General features: G+C 39.2%; 2 protein-coding genes across 2 annotated transcripts; one reads left to right on the forward strand and one right to left on the reverse strand.

Annotated features, from left to right (window-relative positions):
• Positions 1-2,315: 2,315 nt before the first annotated feature.
• Positions 2,316-5,747, reverse strand: LOC103934756 (BTB/POZ domain-containing protein SR1IP1). Its single transcript, XM_009344502.3, is given in 6 exon segments — positions 2,316-3,054; positions 3,395-3,934; positions 4,013-4,231; positions 4,233-4,631; positions 4,809-4,878; positions 5,116-5,747. Coding segments are annotated over 6 exon segments (1,890 nt in total). The 5' UTR covers positions 5,235-5,747; the 3' UTR covers positions 2,316-2,511.
• A 4,231-nt stretch (positions 5,748-9,978) lies between these two features.
• Positions 9,979-10,220, forward strand: LOC125473149 (ribonuclease III domain-containing protein RNC1, chloroplastic). The gene is given in 2 exon segments (XM_048575559.1): positions 9,979-10,152; positions 10,154-10,220. Coding segments are annotated over 2 exon segments (174 nt in total). The 5' UTR covers positions 9,979-10,045.
• Positions 10,221-18,833: the final 8,613 nt, after the last annotated feature.

Genomic DNA, 18,833 nt, shown 5'->3' on the forward strand with positions numbered 1-18,833 from the left:
AAATACGTACGTGTGAAAAGACTATTTTGCCCCTAGTTCGATTTCATTACGTTTATTGGTTGTTTTTGTGTTGTGTTGGCATGTTTTGGGCCACACACACACTCCCACACCTGCATACCCTTCTATCCTTTTCCCTGTCTCTGTCCGGAGCCCCTTTCCCTTCCCTTTCACCATATACGTACAGACACATACCCAAAACCATCAAAACACCCACAGATCGAAGGAACCAAGCACATATTCAAGCTCGTGAGGCTCGTACGAGTCCAACCATACCATTTCTAGGTAAGAACTCCATCGTTTTCACGTCGATTCAACGATGTCCGATTTGAGGTACTATTCATGCACACGTGATTTCTCACGTTTTAGGAAATTTGAAGCTTGTAGATAGCTTGGTGAGGTCCCAAGGAAGCTCGGAGTAGTTCGTTTAAAGGAATTGGGCGTCGGGATCGTTGGTTTCAAAGTTGGCCGGAGTTGGATCGATTTTGCAGGTGAGATTTCGTGGTTTTTAACCCTTGAAAGTTGTTTGATTGTGTTCCTCTAGTCCTAGGCTTCATTTTGGTACCAAAATTATGAAAATTGGATGAAAAACGAAGGAGATATAGAAGTTTAAAGTTTTCGCAATTTTTCGGCGCCGGCGACGGCGCCGGAGGCTCGCCGGGGAAGAAGACGGAATATTCCGTCAAATCTGACGGAATATTCCTGACGCCGTTGACGGAGTCCGTTAGGGATAACGGAATATTCCCTACGGCGTCAGTTGACACCGTCAGCGTGCCAGGCACGTGCCTGCGCGTGGCCGGCGCGTGGGGGCGCGTGCAGCGGTGGAAAATTATTTTAAAAATTTGGGGATGTTCGTGAGGTTGAGTAGATCACGTTGGTGTATTCATACACCCCATTTGAGCATTGTATGAGAAGTTATTTCTAAAGTTTGGTTATGTACTTTAAAATTAACGTTTTTATAGTTATTTCGCATATAGGTGAGACATATCCCGAGGACGAGCGTGGTCACTCGAGGCAGGGGGGCTACGACCCTTCCATTTATCAGTGAGTGGGCTTTTGGTTTTCCGTATATACCTATATACTTATATTTTCCCAGAAATTGAATTAAATGTTTATTTGTTATATGCCATGCATTATATTATCGTCATTTATGCATCATTAGTTGCATTATTTTGCGTATATATATATTTATATACATATGCATATTTGGTTCTGTGGACGCACAGGTAAGTGCCAGGTAAGTGTTATTCATGTTTACATTCAGTAGCGATTCGTGATGCTTAGAGAGCTCATAACTTGCACCCCGGTGTTAGTGCTCCCGCCCAGAGTAGGGCATAGTCCTTCACGTGTTGTTCACCTCCCGCACCACACGCTCAGCCTGGATCCAAGTTAGGTGCACAGTCTTGTCGTACAGACCACTCTAGGTGGTTCCGACTCGTAGGTGACCCGCGATTATTCGCACAGCCTTCACGTGATCGTAGCACTAGAGCGTTTCTATATATTACACCCAGGCCTGTCGTACAGACCACTCTAGGTGGTTCCGACTCGTGGGCAGGTTCAGTTATAGTGATTGAGATCTGAGCTCTAGATGCAGCCGTACAGGTCACGTTAGGTGACTCCGGCTACCAGATTATATGTTATTGATGTGATTTATACCTGAGCACTTGCATTTCATTCTGAGGTTCCGACATGGCATATTCTTGAGCATGATTGGCATATATATATATATATATATATATATATATATATATATATATATATATATATACGTACATACGTTTATTTTCTGGGAAGTATACAGGTTTTACGGCGAGGGGTTAGAATCTTGTTTTTGAAATGGTTTTCGAAAAGCCTTGTTTTTGCCCGTTCACGCTTTTGTTTTGCGCCCCTCCAGGTTCTAGCTACCTAGCAGGTTCGGTGGTTTCCCAGAGGGCTTTCTGGGCATTTCTGACAGACGATCACCAGCGTAGGGCCACCTTCGGGTGTACTGTTGTAGCGTCATTTTCGTTTGGACTGTTTTAGGCTTTCTGCTCTGAACTTGTGTCTCACGTACGCTAGCACTTATTACTTTTATTTTATGTATGCTAGTTTTTATTTATTCGTACCTTTACGTTACTACTTTATTAGCTTTCGCACTGTGCACATGGCTACGTCACTTCCACATGACGGCCAACACGCCCTGATCTCATTCGGGGTGTGTCACATACACACATTTTCAAGACTGCAACATGAAGCCCATTACTATGGCTTAGTTTTTGCTATAAACAAACTTCAACTGAAAAAGATTATACTCAGCCTCTCCACTCTTTTATACTCAATGCCATTAAATCGTGTAATCTTATTCAAAGCAAAGTGGCAATGTTACTTACAATGACATCACACAAAGCACAATAAGGATGGAACAAATTAGAAATTCAAGTTACAAATTATCCCAAGCCTAAACAAAGCAAACAAAAGGCAATTGAATTTAGATTTCTCATAAAGCAGCATAGAGCTCAGTTACACACTGAAGCTTTACGAAATTGAATGTCGTCGATCTTTGGCAGGTTTTGTTCGGCCTTTGGCACCGGTAGGTGTCACTCCATCTGCACGCACAAAGGGAGAAAGTTTCCCAAGTTTTTTCGATACTGAGTTCATAAATGATTTTCGAGGCAGCGGAGGTTTGTCAGCAGATGTTGAAGTGTTTCCTATTGGACTGATCATTGTTGTTCTCGTAGTAGACGTTTCGAGTTCTTTCAGTTTCATTTTCATCTTCACCAACTCTATTTTCAGCTCTTCGTTTTGTCTGCGCAAGATGGTGAGCTCATCAGGAACTGGGTGGATATCAGTGGAGTATAAGCTCCCTTTGGATGGAAGAACAGAGGATTCAGCACCTATGGGATTTCCATTCATGACGTCTCGAAGACGCTGCTGCTCATAGTATAGCACTTGTACAACAGTTTGAACAGGAAGCCGGTCATTCTGCGCAGCGTGAGCGCAGGCCTCGCGCGAAAGTTTCTGGCAGTCCATCATACTACACACTTTCTTTCTCTCCATATCACTCAGAGCAGGATGAGCCTGTGAAATGTTACAAGATAGGTGAATTAACGTAAAAATTTGTATCAGAAAATGTCATTTGAATCCAGCTGAGAGATGTTTTGATCCCATGGCAATTTCATCTCTATTACAATAGAAGGGTAGTTATTTTCACACTCTGTATTCTCATTTTGCACTCCTCCCCTTGTTTCTGTTCCTTGATTCTCCTTTGATTTATACAATCCAAGGCTAGAAAAAAGGAAGGAGTTCAGGAGGAGAAAAGGGGAGTGTGAAACTCACTACCCTACATAAAAAGCTTAAATAACCATTGTAAATACATGTAGCATTTGATGTTAAGAAAGATATACACGAAAATGTGCACCTTTAGGTAGATATCTATGGCTCTATACATGCCATCTTCTGTTTCCCTTGATTGTTCTGGAATTAGTTCAGCAATGCCAATGAACTTTGAGACAGATACATTACGGTCAGTGGCTATTTCAGCTAGGTAGTTCTCCATTAGCTTTCCGACACGTTCCATGTCAGTTGGTGGAGGAGAACCAAAATCATCCTCTGCATTATATCCCAAACGGCTCCCCTGCATTTCATATTCAAGGTAATTCGTCACAATCCTTTGCACAGTGTCGACATCAAGCAATGTGTCCCCGGTATAGGAATATGATGGAATCAAGAGATCATCTAAAACAGCCTGTGACAATTGCAACCCCATTCTCTTCTCCAAATCTAGCTGGCAAGCAACCGTTGTCTCCAGGGTTTTCGCAGCACGAAGAAGCATGGAAAGAAAGCTAACTGACATTGCATTTTTCTCCCTTGGCAGTAGACTCACAATTGTTTCTAAGACAACCCTTTTCTCGTGCTCTTGTCGCGGCTCGATTTTCTTCCTCCCCTTTCCAAATATTTCCTATGCCAAGAGAGGATTTATATGTCAAGACATGAGCTACTAAACTGAAAATTATGACATTGTGGAGTAAGATCTCACCAAACCTCTTAGCGATTTCTGCGCATAGAGCATGAGTACTGGTCCGAGAGCATATTGCTTAAACCCTCTTGCCATCATTGCAATCATAACACGTTGGAACATATCAATTCTAAGAACAATTAAGTCTTCAGCCCACCAATCCACAACAGGTTTTGGATGATACACAACTGAAGAAACCACACCCTCATTGCCTCCATCAGCCCTACTGGACACACTGAAACTGGCTCTCTTTGCAGGCTATAAAAGCAATTGCATCTATGCAGCGGTTCACTAATTTTACCTTCTCTGCCATTGGGAGGAAACTTTCTGACATGTGCAAAACAGTAACTGCACCTGCTGGGCTCTTCAATGCCACTTCATTTAAGTATGCATCAGCTCTTCCCACAAGGTTTCCAACCGCATAGTCCTCAGTCATCAGAAGATACTCTGCCACACATCGGAGCATTGCGATGTTCTCTGTGCTTATCTCGAAATTTATTCCATAGCAAAATTTTGCTGCAAGCTCAAATGCTTCTGATCCGCCCGGAACATCAGATAGTTCAATGATAGATAGATCAGCAGCATCACTAGATTCTGATATCAGTTTCCTTATGTGTCCACACTTCGAAATCAAAGGGAACTGCAATTTTGGTAGGTCATGTTAAAATTAAATAAATTTTAAGCCTTTCCATGTTTGTTTAATTCATCCATACATTAAAACAACAAAAATTAGTCACAAAATTTAATTTGGACCTAATAATTGTTCTTAGTGCTACCGCTCACATAATTTGATACATGAATAAACACTACAAGTTACCTTGTGCAATGAGAAGGAAACCCCTCCAACATTAATACTAATATCGCTCGGAATCTCCTGCGAAAAAATCCTGCAAGTTTCAAGATACGTTCATCAGTCTTTATCCATATATTGTAGGAGAAATCTATGGAACTACAAGAGAGAGAGAGAGAGAGAGAGAGAGAGAGAAATATTTCATGAGCAGAGAGCGTTTATATCTGCCCTGTTTTTGAATAACTTTCCCCAAACATCACTTGTATCAAAAACAGGAATAAAGAAAAAACACACTGAACCAATTAAAGAGAGAAAGGAAAAGATAGAAGCAAACCATTCACTAGTTCTCTTCAAGGCAGAAGAAAGAAGCTCCTTCTTCTTAGAGGACATGTTGGCAGTGGTAGTGGTGGTAGTGGGTGCAGTACTCTCCTCGCCACGTTTGATATCCGCCATGGAAGCAACAGTTGAATGTTTATCATGTTCAGTTCTCCATCTCCATCATATAGTACATCAAATAATTGCAGAGAGAAAGAGAGAGAGAGAGGAGAGAGAAAGATTGAGCTGCTGCAATTTTACTGTAGTGAAGCAAAAACCCTACGTACGCTGTTTTCAGTACGTTTTTGTTTCGTTTTGACCTTTATCATTCAAACTTACTTGAATATATAAAGAAGGGAAACAATCATTCTGCAATAATAAGAACAGAAAATATCGAAGCTCTAATGATAAACCTGCGTTATCCAGCTTCAACCCTCACAAGTAATCATCAGACTTAATGAATTACCCAAAATGCCTTCCTCTTTGGGCAGAGAAACTAGAGAGTGAATACAAGTCAAGGGGTAGGAGGAGGGAACTGAACGAGTGGCATTTGTGATATTATTGGGAGGCAAGATGGGTAAAAGAAAAAGAAAAAGATGTAGGGGTTATGGTGTGTGTGGTGTATGGGCATGGGGAAGTTGGGTCGAGAGGATGAGATGGCTTTTTCATGTTTTTAGTGGCAGCCAACGGTGTGAAATCAACGTGGGACGTGGGAGAAGAAACATTCCCATCCACAAAAAAGGTGCCTCATCTTCGTAAACCCTTTCTTTTTCTATGCTTTATTTCTTCTTCAAAATTCACGAGGTCAATAGTAACATGCCTTTCATATCAATGGATGAATCAGTAGGGTTACTTGCCTAACATATATATTGGCTTTTGTTGGGGCTTTTTCTTGATAAAACCTAGATTGCCATAGAAGAATAATTATTAATGGTTATTTGGAGGCTTTACATGGTATAATCAACTCAGTCATGCTATAACAGATGAATTGATAATTAACATACTCTAAAGGATAAGCTCGTCTTTCACCTATCTCATATGATGTGTAAATTGGTTATATCACATGATTACATTTCAGTATTACAACAATTTTCCTATATGAAAAGTTTATCTAAAGATTTTACGTGGTATAACCTATGCGTCATGTTATAACAAGTGGATTGACATTAGTACTATATATCTAAAGCATAAACTTGTCATCCATCTATCTCATGTAACAATAAATTCGTTATATCGCGCGACTGTATTTCAGTGCTACAATGATTTTCCAGTATGACTGCACGCATAGGTCACAACTAAAATCTGTTTTTTTTCCATTTTCGTTCTTTTCTTTTACATGCTGATAAAAGAATAGAACCTTTACAATATGAACCCTCACTGTCAAAAACCTGTAATTCCTAAACAGTATCTGAGAGAAAGTGACAGAACCTCTTTATTTTTCCATTCCTGGTAAATTTAGCAGAAGAAAGCCTAATATATGTCCCACAGTCACCTACTTCTTCTACGGGATACAAACATCAGATTTGAGAGTATTTGTAATGAAAATACTCAGTTTGCATAGAGAGTGACTTGAGTTCACTAAATTTCCTCAGCAATAAATGATGCTTGAAAACTTAAAGGAAAGAACAGAACCTACAGACATCAAATGGCTCCACATAGAATGTGCCTTCACATCTTGCCAATGAAGAGAGCCTTTCACCGTGGTGATGGATCATTAGGCACCAAATCAAAACATTGATCTCAATCTCTCTGGAATAATTGCAACACCACCCCCCCCCCCCCCCCCCCCACCCCCCTCTTTAATTTCATTGGATTCTGAGATCAAATAATGCAGAAAATAAAGTCATTGATGGGCCCTCAATCAGCCTACCCAGCTGCACCCAGCTTCTCTTTGGTTTTTATAGCAAAACAATCCTTGGCCTCTAGCTTTCCTTTTTTTTTTTCTCTGTTTCTATTTGTAGTATCTGCCAGCAAATCTGAAATTACAATATTAGAATTTAGATCACATCTAGTCATGGTATATGCAGCAGCTAGGAGCCTAAAATGCTTTCATTATGAAGATAAAAGGTGGTGTGATTTACAATATAATAGGAGCATCTCATTTCATTCAACAATTTTTTTGAGTGTGGGTAGAGGACAAATAAATAAAATTCTATGGGAATTTTCATAGTCAGCACCTACTAATAGATGTGATCATTGGAAGTTTTAGAGTCAGTCCAGCCAGTGATGGATGCAAGAAATTTCTCCAAAGGACAACATGTAAGTTAACATGTTAATGTTTTAGAGTCTGTCCAATAACCCACTATTAATCAACATCCGTATTGTCTCCAACTTAATCAGTTAATTTAAATTGTACAATTCAATAAGTGTGAAGTTTTACACAAAAGACATCGATAATGGTGAAACCATGGAATAAGTTGTATTTAACTCGACCAAATTTTCCAATTTGAGGATTTTAGATTCTTCAACAGTCATATGAATTATGACCATACACTACACATAAGAAAACTTTCCAGCACCTGTTGCATAAAACAAGTGTCTAACATTTGAATGCATGTAGCGGGTGCAAGAAAGTTTCTTGCTACTGTAAGAGCTATATACGATAAAGGCAATAATTTTCAGAAGCATTACTGTATTTAAGATTCCAGATGGGTTTTTATTTGTACCTTACAGGAAAAACTTGTCGTCTGGGGTTTATGCTGTTTTGGACCTGTCACTACTTACCAAGATGCATGTGTCCTTGTTGATTGGTGTCGTTGAAAATGCCTGCTAGTTTTAGCCACAAAAGAAACACCATCAATTGTGAGTAAGACCGCACATAACTGACTGGGGAAGTTTAGCCACAAAAGAAACACCATCAATTGTGAGTAAGACCATATATACAAGTGACGGCCCCATCGCATGTGAGAAGTAGATGAATCTTTTAGGAAGAAGTAGAGAGAGAGAGAGAGAGAAAGAGAGAGAGAGAGAGAGATCTGACTCAGTAATTGATCAGCAGATTGAATTCATTCTGCTACTGTTTATTGAGTAAAACGCACACGGGATCATTAGAATACTGAACCATGGAGATGGAGTCACTAAACTACAATGTGATGAATCAGTTCATGCTTTCTTTATTGTCTGTATTCATTTATGTCATGCTACTCTTGTATGTAGATAATCCAAACAGCTCTTCTCTGAAGATGAAGTTCGTTCTCTATTAAAGGACGGACAATTTTCAGCTGCAAACTTACCGACGTGAATGCCATTGATATTGGCAGTAAGGATATACCAGTATTGACATTATAAATAGTTAAAACTTCTTTAACAGAAAAAGGACTAACTGCACAAAGAATTTCTGTTAAGTCCAAATGCAAAATAAACTACTAAATAGCAGCTGCTTCATACAACCTTCAAGGTTCAATGCGATATTCAACCCTAAACCCTAATTTGTTTATTCTTTTTATTTTTTCCTTTCGGGTACGACATGACAAAACTAGCAAAGAAAACAATCGTATTACATTGACTGCTGCCTAATTAGATCATGATATGATAAAATATCAAAGAAAAGGATTGTATTACATCGACTGATGACCAACATTATCCTTGTCAAGTTTTGTTTGGATCATTGTTCTATCCAAAGCAGTCCTTTCATTCTATCCAAGCAATCAAGTTTACTGCGCTGACCAACGCAGAACTTGGACTCAACTCGTGCAAAAGAATAACAACTCCAAGTCTCCAATAATCCGATTTTGATGTTTGGTGAATTGCCTGTGACAAAGAATGTTAATTTTGGCACACTGACTGACTTACATCGCCACCTCCTACGACTATAGAGCATTTCTTTGTCGGCAATGCCCAAGAATTATAAGCCTAGTTTCATTGTGCCCTCTGAATTTTCATTTCAGTTATGAGCCCCTTAAAGTTTTAGTTTGTAATTTCAGTTATTCCGTCATATTAAGGTATTTTCCTCCGTTTTGTACAATAGAAGCCTCAGAATTTGGAGAAATGATATAAATGTGTAAATTTCAATTCCTATTCAAATTTTCTCTTAACTCAACTATCAAAGCTCCAAGTATTTACAAATTTTTCTTATAGATGCAACATTTTGTTGACTTGTATACCCTTAAAATTGGTCATATGCATTATATGGGACGTAACTATCAAAGCTCCGAAGTATCTACAGCCCCAGTTTTTGCACATCCAAGGCTCTTTAGGGCTTGTGTTCCACCAGATATGCATCGGTTCTGAAGGAAATGTATGGGATTATGAAAGCCGACCTAAAGTCATGCGGACATTGGGATATCCCTTGGCAATGACTGATAGAATTCCAGATATTACTGTAGCGAGGAACATCGAACTTGGACTTAAGCTACAGGTGTTTCCCTCACTGTCCATCTCTATATGTGCATTTCCCTGCAATATGCAATTGTATTTAAGCTAATCGTAATATAACGTAGTGAATAATCTGGAAAAGGTTGAAGTAAAATAAGAGAAGACAAAGGCAACATGCCGACGTGCTATGTTACCATTTCCATATGTGTTGCCAGATTTCTAGCTAGTATTTGTTCTCTCACACTCAAAGTTTACTAGGGCGGATCATCCTATCCCAAGATTTTAGAACTACCAAATGTGGATAGGTTATGTCTGTTATGCTCTATTCAAAATACTTACACGTATTTGTTAGTGTTTATAGTCTGTTCAGGCCCTGCATCTTTATGTATTATTTGCTTTCTTATTTGCATTCAGCTATCTTTCTTGCATCCGTCGAAGCACAAATTTGAGCATCCTCGATTTTCTTACGAGCCATCAGAATATGTTGGCCAATTGTGTAGCAGACCTCGTATTTTTCTTTTCCTGTACCAATTAGATGTGTTGACAGTTCTGTGGTTGTGATGGCGGAAAGGTTGTTGATTAAAGATTTAGATGCTCCTGGAAAGTGGCTAGCAGAGAGATATCGCCGTGTTCTCATGAACAAATTCTGCGGGAGGTATTTAAGAGAGAAGCGTCTCCATCAGTTTCTCATCTTTCCCGACCCAGTTCATGCTGCTGTTCAACAAGCCCTTCATGGCCTCGCATGTAGGACGCCTCATGTTTGAGGTTTTCGATTTTGAGCAAACCCAACTTAAAGCTGTGACTCTGTGAAGATGAAAGATTCATATTCTAATCGTTATACATGCATTGAATCATGTGATTGCGATATCTAACAACACTAATGTGATATAAAATGAGATGAGATTCGCTATAATGTGGATGAAAAATACAAATTGAAATCCGAGGAGTTTATACTTGGTTAAGAGCATTCTAAGCAGTGTTTTAAAAAACTAGCCTCGGGGCTGGCCTAGGTGCCCTTGGAGGCGGGGCTTCTGGGTTTTCGCCTCTGTTTTGTGGGGGTGGTGTACGGTGGCATTGGGGTGTGCCGAGGCAGCTGAGGCGCGCCCATGCATTCACTTGGGCTTTTTGTCCATCCAAATCCAGGTCTGTTTCTGTCGTTCCTCTATGGCCGTTCTAGTTTCAACGAAGAAGAAAGAGAGAAAGTTTCTCTTTCCAAATCCTAGTGGCAAAGTCTAACTTGTTGTAGTGATATTTAGAATAGGAATGTGATTGTGTAAATCCTAGTGTATCTAGGGACATCTTGGAATATTCTCCTTAGTAGATATTATCATATTAGAGTTGTAGTCCTATATTGGTAAGAATTTAACCTATCCTACTACTATAAATAAAGGCACAATAGGGTGATACAACACATACCAAACAATTAAATCTCTCTCTTCTCTCGCTCTTGCCGCCATCCTCTCTCCCTCTCTTGTCCTAAATACAATTCAGTCAAATAGGATTACAACACATTATCAATATGCTCTTGCCAGAAGCTAAGGAACTGAAGGATCGTAGGAGGAGGCTTTCTTCTACAAAATTCAAAGGTTTTTATTTGTTTTCTGCTAATTAGGTACGCTTAAAATAAAGTAAGATATTTGCAACATCCACGAAGCATGAAAACATTTCCCATGATGCATGAACCCCCTATATTTATATTTTCCTTCCGATATATATATTGTATATGATTCATATATTTATCAATATATATACGCTTCATGCATTACACAATTATTTTTCTATGTGGAATTTGTAAGTCAAAGCATATAAATAAATTAGAAGCAATTTAGGGTTCTTAAAACCCTAGAAAAGTAGAAGAAAAAAGTAATAAATAAATAAAATTAGGAATTATTGAGCATATGCGCACACTTTAACCCCTTTTTGTCAATTGATGAAAAGTGGGATCCTACCGATGGAGGATTTAACATGATTGACTCAAAAACGTAAAAACAATGCGAAGAATACAAAACTAAAAGTAAGAAAGACTAAGACTTAAACAAAATAAAGGGGGATTGGATTTGGACAAAAATTGAAATAACGAAACAAGTAAATAAACTAAATAGAATGTAAATATGAAATTGATGAAATGGAATGAATGGATGCTAGCCAAGGGGTTCATCTCCACACATGTTACACTTGCATAATAAAAAGATTTCTAGTTGTATTTCAATAAACCATGAATTCTCAACGCCCCAGGTTAATTAGGTCCGCTTTAATTAACCGTCAAGTTTTCCTTAAGTTAATGAATTGGATGATTGCATACGACAACCCAAAGCATTCCTCACAAGTTCCCTACATGAATTGCATAATAGAGATACAAGCAAGAATCATTAAGCACATTGAAAACTATAAGTGTTGACGAGGCATTCGTTACTATGATTGCATGAAACTTATGCCAAGAATTTGTTTAACGCGATTGTTTATAAGCAACCTCCACTACTTGTGAATATAAGTTCATAACTATTACGTAAAACTCACTTATATTCTAGCGTCAAATTCATGCATGAAAATTAAGCGTTCATTCTTAATAAACATACATAAATAGGATATCAATCAAATAGTTAAACAAATTGAATTCACAACTTATGAAACGTAATTAAAAGTAATCAAATCATATTGCAAGCATAAACATATATTTCGAATCACCCCCTAGCTAAGGGGGGTTTAGTTCCTCATACGTACAAAACAAAGAGAATTGAAATTAAACATTGAAATCAAAGAAACGCCTAAATATTCCAACAACTCAATCTTGAATTGTATGAACGTTTAGGCCCTCTTATCTTCCTCTTTATTGTAGCATAAGGTCTAGGGATAGTTGGTTGGGGGGATGGAAGTGTTGGGAAATTATGGAAATGGATGAGGAGTGGTGGAAATGGAAGATGGTTTTTGGATTCTAAGGGAGACTCACGGCTAAGGAAGGTGGATGTGTTTGTGGTGTTGTGTTGTGTTGTGAATGAGATGATATGTGAATGAATGAATGCAAGGGTATTTATAGGTGGAGTGGAGATGTATATGGCTATTTGTTTAAGGTGTTTGTGGCTGCAATGATGAAGAATTGCATGTGGAAATAAAAGGGAAAGCTGGAAATGCATATGTTAGCATGTGTGGATGTAAAAGGGATGGTTTGTGTATGCACGGGTTTGGGGGAATGGTGCTGAAATGGGTGCTGTTTTGCATGCCAAGGGATGTGTGATGAATGATGAAGGAATAAAGGGTGCATGTTTGAATGATTAAAGGGGCATGTGGGTTGGAAAAGGGATGGGATACACGGCATGGGATAGAATTGGCTGCTAGGATGGATATGTAATGCACGGCAATGAAGATGTTGTTGGTGTGTGTATGCATGTGTTGCATTGGTGGTGCAATGATGAAAGAATAAATGCATGTTGCTGAATTGAATGAATGCAAATTGAATGAATAATGAAATGGGAAAGCATGTGGATTAGGTGGAATGTAGGGGGGATAATGATGAAGAAAAGCTGGAAATGTTAGGGAATTTGCACGGCAAGGGTGAATGGTTGTTTGTGAAAGCTTGTGAAAGCATGATTAAAGATGCATGTGAATGAATTATACAATGGAAAAGTATGTGATTGACAATTAGGGTGAAATGGTTGCAATGATGAAGTGTGATGGTTGATGAAAGAATAATGTCAAGGTATGGGATTGTTTAAAGGGGGAAATGCATGTGCAAGGATGAAGAAATGATTATGGATGCATGTTTGAAGGATTAAAGGGATGTGGGGTGTAATGCATGTGACTTGTTTGTGGAATGTAGGATGGAATTAGGGGGAATGCACGGCACAAGGGAGAATGGGAGAGTGTGTTTGAATGATGAAGGAATTAGTGGTGCATGTGCATGTGTTTTAAGTTATGAAAGCATGTGGATTAAGTGGAAAGAGGTGGGTGTGCATGTGAGTTGAAATGCATATGTTTAAATGGTGGAAATGTGTAGATGATTATGAGTATGATAAGTGATAAGTGAGTGGTTATGATAAGTGATAAGTGAATGATATGTTAAGTGATAAATGAATAATATGTGGTGAGTGATAAGTGAATGGAAGTGATAAGTGATTGGAAGTGATAAGTGATAAGTGTATGATATGATAAGTGAATGATATGATAATTGAATGATATGTTAAGTGAATGATATGATAAGTGAATGCTTTAAGTATTTAAAATAGGGAACAAAGCCTTTCCTTGCATGGCAAGGAAGGGAGACACAAGGAAACACACGATAATGTCCTAAGGTTGCAAGGAATGTTGTTTTTGTGTTCTAAAATACGTAGGAGTCTTCAATGATGCTTAAACATGAGGTCTTTTAGGATTTAACTTTCCTACTTCAAGTCTTTAATTTCGTCCATCCTCTTGGCTCCAAGCATATGATATCCAATCCATGCACAAAAATGCTCCAAATAGCCTCAAAATGCACTTTCTTGCTCCCTAAGCCCTTAGAACCTGAAAACACACAAAAGAAGCATAAATGACTAAAATAACTATGAATTAACAACATAGATGCACGAAAACAAGCTAAGTAAGTCGCCTAAATATGCTCCTATCAATTATACAGCATGGCTGCTACTTTCCGCCAAGCAGCTGTAGGCACCATTGCCGACCACTCCAGCTGGCCTGTAGCCTAACCGCATGGAGCAAACATAGGAACATCATCATTTGAAGCCATGGACCACACGACAGCAGCCCTTTGGACTTTGCTGCTTACGCCAAACAACCCAGGCCCTAGGCCTAATGAGGTAATCACAGGCCTGAAGCCCCTAGCCCAAACCGAAAAGGCCTGAAGCTTCCTTGGCCTAACTCTAGCAGCCCATAGCTGTTGGGCCTTTCATGGCCCATGCCCAAGCCTACCCGCAGCAACTGTTGCTTGATAGGCTTCCCCCTAGCTTCGGCCCAAGTCACCAGCAACTTTTGCTACAGGGCTTAACTTGTTCCGGTCCAAAAACTTGAAACCCAGCCTCGGTTGGGCTTCCCCTCACCAAACCACAGGCTAGCAACGTTGGGCCTACACTCATGCCTTGTTTTTGGCCCAAACCAGTGGCACTTGCTTCTGAGCTCACACAGACCACACGACCCAATAGCATGTAGCCCTCCTGAGGACCAATGACCTGCAACAGAACTGCAGGGCCTGTCCACGCACCGTTACCAGCCCCTTTTTTTTGTTGGGCCACATCCTTACTTTTGACCCAATGTTAATTTTTGGCATGCCCGCATTATAACTCATACCTAAATAATTTTTTTTGGGTGCTTTGGGGCACGCCAATTAATTCTAATATAATTATCACTTGGTATATCACCAATCGAGCCTAATATGACCCATCTGTCATTATATTGCTTCCACGATCTACCCCGTTTGGTCTCAATCTATTGAATTAATTAAAAGTGATATGCAGTCCATTAATATGATAATTAATCCAAAATTATTGACCTGAACATCACTTTTGGACACTTACTCAATAATTTATTTTTCTACTTTGAACCGTTGACATCCTTTCGTAGTCCTGAAGCTCTCACACTTGAATTCCCAAAGCAACTAAAATCCACTACATTTAAATCAGCATATTGCATTCTATGTTCTTGCAGGAACATCTCTGTTATGAACTATTCATTCATAAAACTAAATTAAACCTGTAGTTTCATATTTAGTACCTTTGAAACCCGAAGTTTTCATTCAAAACTTACCACATGAAACATGTGGCTTTCATGTTTAAATTAAACCAATACATGTATGTAGAACCATGAATGTTCTACAATGAATGTCTATGGATTACCATATAACTAACCACGTCTCAGTGTACTCTCCGTTTTAGGGACATGTAAAACTTGAACAAGCTCGATTTCACCGCTCTGGAAGTATTTGGAAGAAACTACCTAAAGTGGGTTCAAGATGTGAAGCTTCATCTTACTGCAAAGGGTATTAGAGTAACCATCAAGGAACCTACCGACGCCAACCCCGTCGATGAAGCTTAGAAAGTTACTGCAATGATCTTCATTCGAAGACACAACCATGATGCATTGCAAATCAAGTACCTCGCTGAGGAGAACCCACACAATCTCTGGCTTGCTCTGGCTGATCGTTTTAATCACCAAACATTTACTTGCCTAAAGCAAGATACAATTGGCAATATTTACACTTCCAAGACTTTAAGTTTGTGAATGAATACAACTTTGAAGTTTGTAGAATCCGATCACTACTTAAGTTCTATAAAATGGACTTAACAGATATAGATCTCTTGAAGAATACCTATTTGACCTTCCATGCAACCAATATTGTCTTGTAGCAACAATATAGGGCACAGAAGTTCACCAAATTTTTGGACTTGATCTCGGTTTTACTTCCCGCTGAAAAGCAGAACTAGCTTTTGATGAGAAATCATCAAACTTGACCCACAAGCTCAAACGTTCCGCTTGAAGAACATGCAACCAATTCTAGCAACAACAAATAACGGAAAAAACATTGTGGCTATGGTAATGGGCGGCAAGCCCACCCATAAGCCCAAGTTTGACAGAGCCAAGGCCCACCCAAGGGATGAAATTTGACCCAGAAGCGCCAACCCCTTGAACCTAAGGCCTTAAACTTCAAGAACAAGGGAAAAACAACCGTTCAATCGACTTCCACTGAAATGGACATGTGCTACCGTTGTGGATCAAAAGATCATTGGTCACACATATGTAGAGCTACCCTCGAGGCTATTGCCAAGTATTATTCCCGTCGTGAGTCTAACTTTGCCAACATGGAACATCCCAAAGATGCTACTACATCCATGGAGATATCAGATTTTTAGGAGGTATCAGCTTCTATGGATGAATAAGTTTTATTCTTCTAGACATGTTTTTTAGGGTGCTTTTACCCTTAGTGGCTGAACCCACTAGGAATGGCCGAACCCCCTTATTTTTTAGATTTATGTTTTAATTTTTGGACAATTTTTCTAAGTCTTTGAATAATTTGTTTGGTTTTGATTTGTTTTAAATTATGGATAATTATTTTATGGACATTATTTCTTGATTGATTAATTGAATGAATAGAATTATATTTATACATGTGACCAATTCAATTAATTTATTTTTAGGTATGACTAGTGGGGAATTTAGTTGTCTGGTTGATAGTGCTACTACGTACACCATCTTGTGTAAGTGACACTATTTTACTAACTTCATACCTAAGAATGCACTTCTGACAACCCTCTCAAGCTCATCCAACATGATTGAAGGATACGGAAAGGCCCGTATAATGTTGTCTAATGGTATTGTCTTAACCATTAAAGAACCCATCTATTCTCCACGTTCCAGAATGTTGCTGAACTTTAGAGACATTCGAGATAATCAATATCATGTTGAAATCACTAAAAAGAATGGTTTTGAATTTCTTTATATCACTTCTAACGAGTATGGCCAGAAGCGTATTCACTAAAAGCTTGAACGTTTACCGAGTGGATTGTACATCACAACTATTCGCAGCATAGAGACCCACCATATGGCTGGCCATGAGTCCAAGTTCCAGGGCACTTTGCTATTTTAGCATGATCGTATGGCACATCCCGAACGTGACATGATGTGCCATATTCTCAAATCATCATATGGGCATCATTTACCTTTATACGTTGGATTCCTACCATGCAAAGCTTGTTCTTTGGGAAAGTTGAATACTCAACCCTTAATTACAAATATTATAAGTTTTTTCAAATGATTCAAGGGGATATTTGTGAACTTATCCAACCAACATGCAGACTGTTTAGATGGTGTTGGTTAATGCATCGACACGTTGGTCACATGTTTGTTTATTGTCCACACGCAACGCTGCATTTGCGAAACTCCTAGCACAAATTGTTAAGCTAAGGGCTCACCACCTTGATTATCTGATTAAGTCGATTCAACTGGATAATGTCAGAGAGTTTACGTCATAGACCTTTGACGATTATTGCATTTAAGTTGGGATTGAAATTGAACATCTTGTACCACATGTTCACACCCAAAATGGCCTAGCAGAAACTTTCATAAAGCGCCTTCAATTAATAGCTCGGACTTTGGTCATGGGAACCAAACTACTAGTATCTGCCTAAGGCTATGCAATATTGCACACAGCTATGTTGGTCTACCTGATGCCTATCGTTATCCAACCTTATTCATCGTTAAAGTTGATTACTAGATACGAGCCTGATGTTTTGCATTTATGTATGTTTAGGTACACAGTTTATGTGCCAACAACGCAGCCACTATGTACCAAAATAGGAATCTATGTTGGTTATGATTCGCCATCAATTATTCGCTACTTATAACCCTTGACATGAGATCTCATTACTGCACGTTTTGCGGATTGCCATTTTGATGAGACAGTTTTCCCGTCATTAGGGGGAGATAAGAACTTTAACGTTCCTGTATAACATCGCAAATTGTCGTGGTATGCTCCCATTATGTCTCGTTTAGATCCCCGTACTGTCCAGTTTGAAACTGAAGTGCGATGTATTCTAGATCTTAGAGCATCGCTTAAAGCATGCTGGATGTCTTTACTGATCTAACAAATGTGACGAGATCATATGTACCTGTTGCAAATGCATCTGCAAGGATCGACATACCTAGAGTACGATGTAATATCGCTTGGGAAGGCCGAACCGTCTCCGAGGTGGGGTAACCGTACCTTCCATGCGGCCCAATACACTAACGGCTAGCCAATGAGGATGAGGAAAAGATTTTGGAGCCTGAAGTGACATATCTAAGTGCAATTGGTGCTTTATTGTACTTGGCTTAAAGCACTAGACCTGACATCTCCTTCACTGTTAATCTTTTGGCTAAATATAACAATGCGCCTACATGCAGACACTGGAATGATGTTAAAGACATTTTCCGCTACCTTAAGTGCACGACAGATTTGGGTTTGTTCTACACCCACGAATCCTTGAGAGGAGTAATTACCCTCATTGGTCTTCAGGTTGATTCCTGCCTTGTTGGTTACATAGAAGTTGGTTATCTGTTTGATCCACATAGGGCACGTTCTTAAACGGGTTACGTCTTTACCGTTGGAGACACTGCTATATCTTAGAGGTCTACCAAGCAAACTGCTAGTTGCGATTTCTTCAAACCATGTTAAGATCCTTGCCCTGCATAAAGCACCGCGTGAGTGCTTTTGGTTAAGAGCGGTCATGGAACATATTCGAAGCACTAGTGGTCTTACTACCGTCATTGACCTTCCTACGACGATCTTTAAAGACAATGCAACATGTATCGAGCAGTTAAAGAAAGGATACATTAAGGGAGACAACACCAAGCACATAGTGCTGAAATTCTTTTATTCACACCAGCAACAACGACATCAGAACATTGAAGTCAAGCAAATCCATTCCCAGAACAATTTGGCTGATCTTTTTACCAAGTCATTGC

The sequence above is a fragment of a genome, unplaced genomic scaffold, assembly GCF_019419815.1.
Source record: "Pyrus x bretschneideri cultivar Hongxiangsu unplaced genomic scaffold, Pyrus_bretschneideri_v1 Contig8, whole genome shotgun sequence".
NCBI classification, from domain to species: Eukaryota; Viridiplantae; Streptophyta; class Magnoliopsida; order Rosales; family Rosaceae; genus Pyrus; species Pyrus x bretschneideri.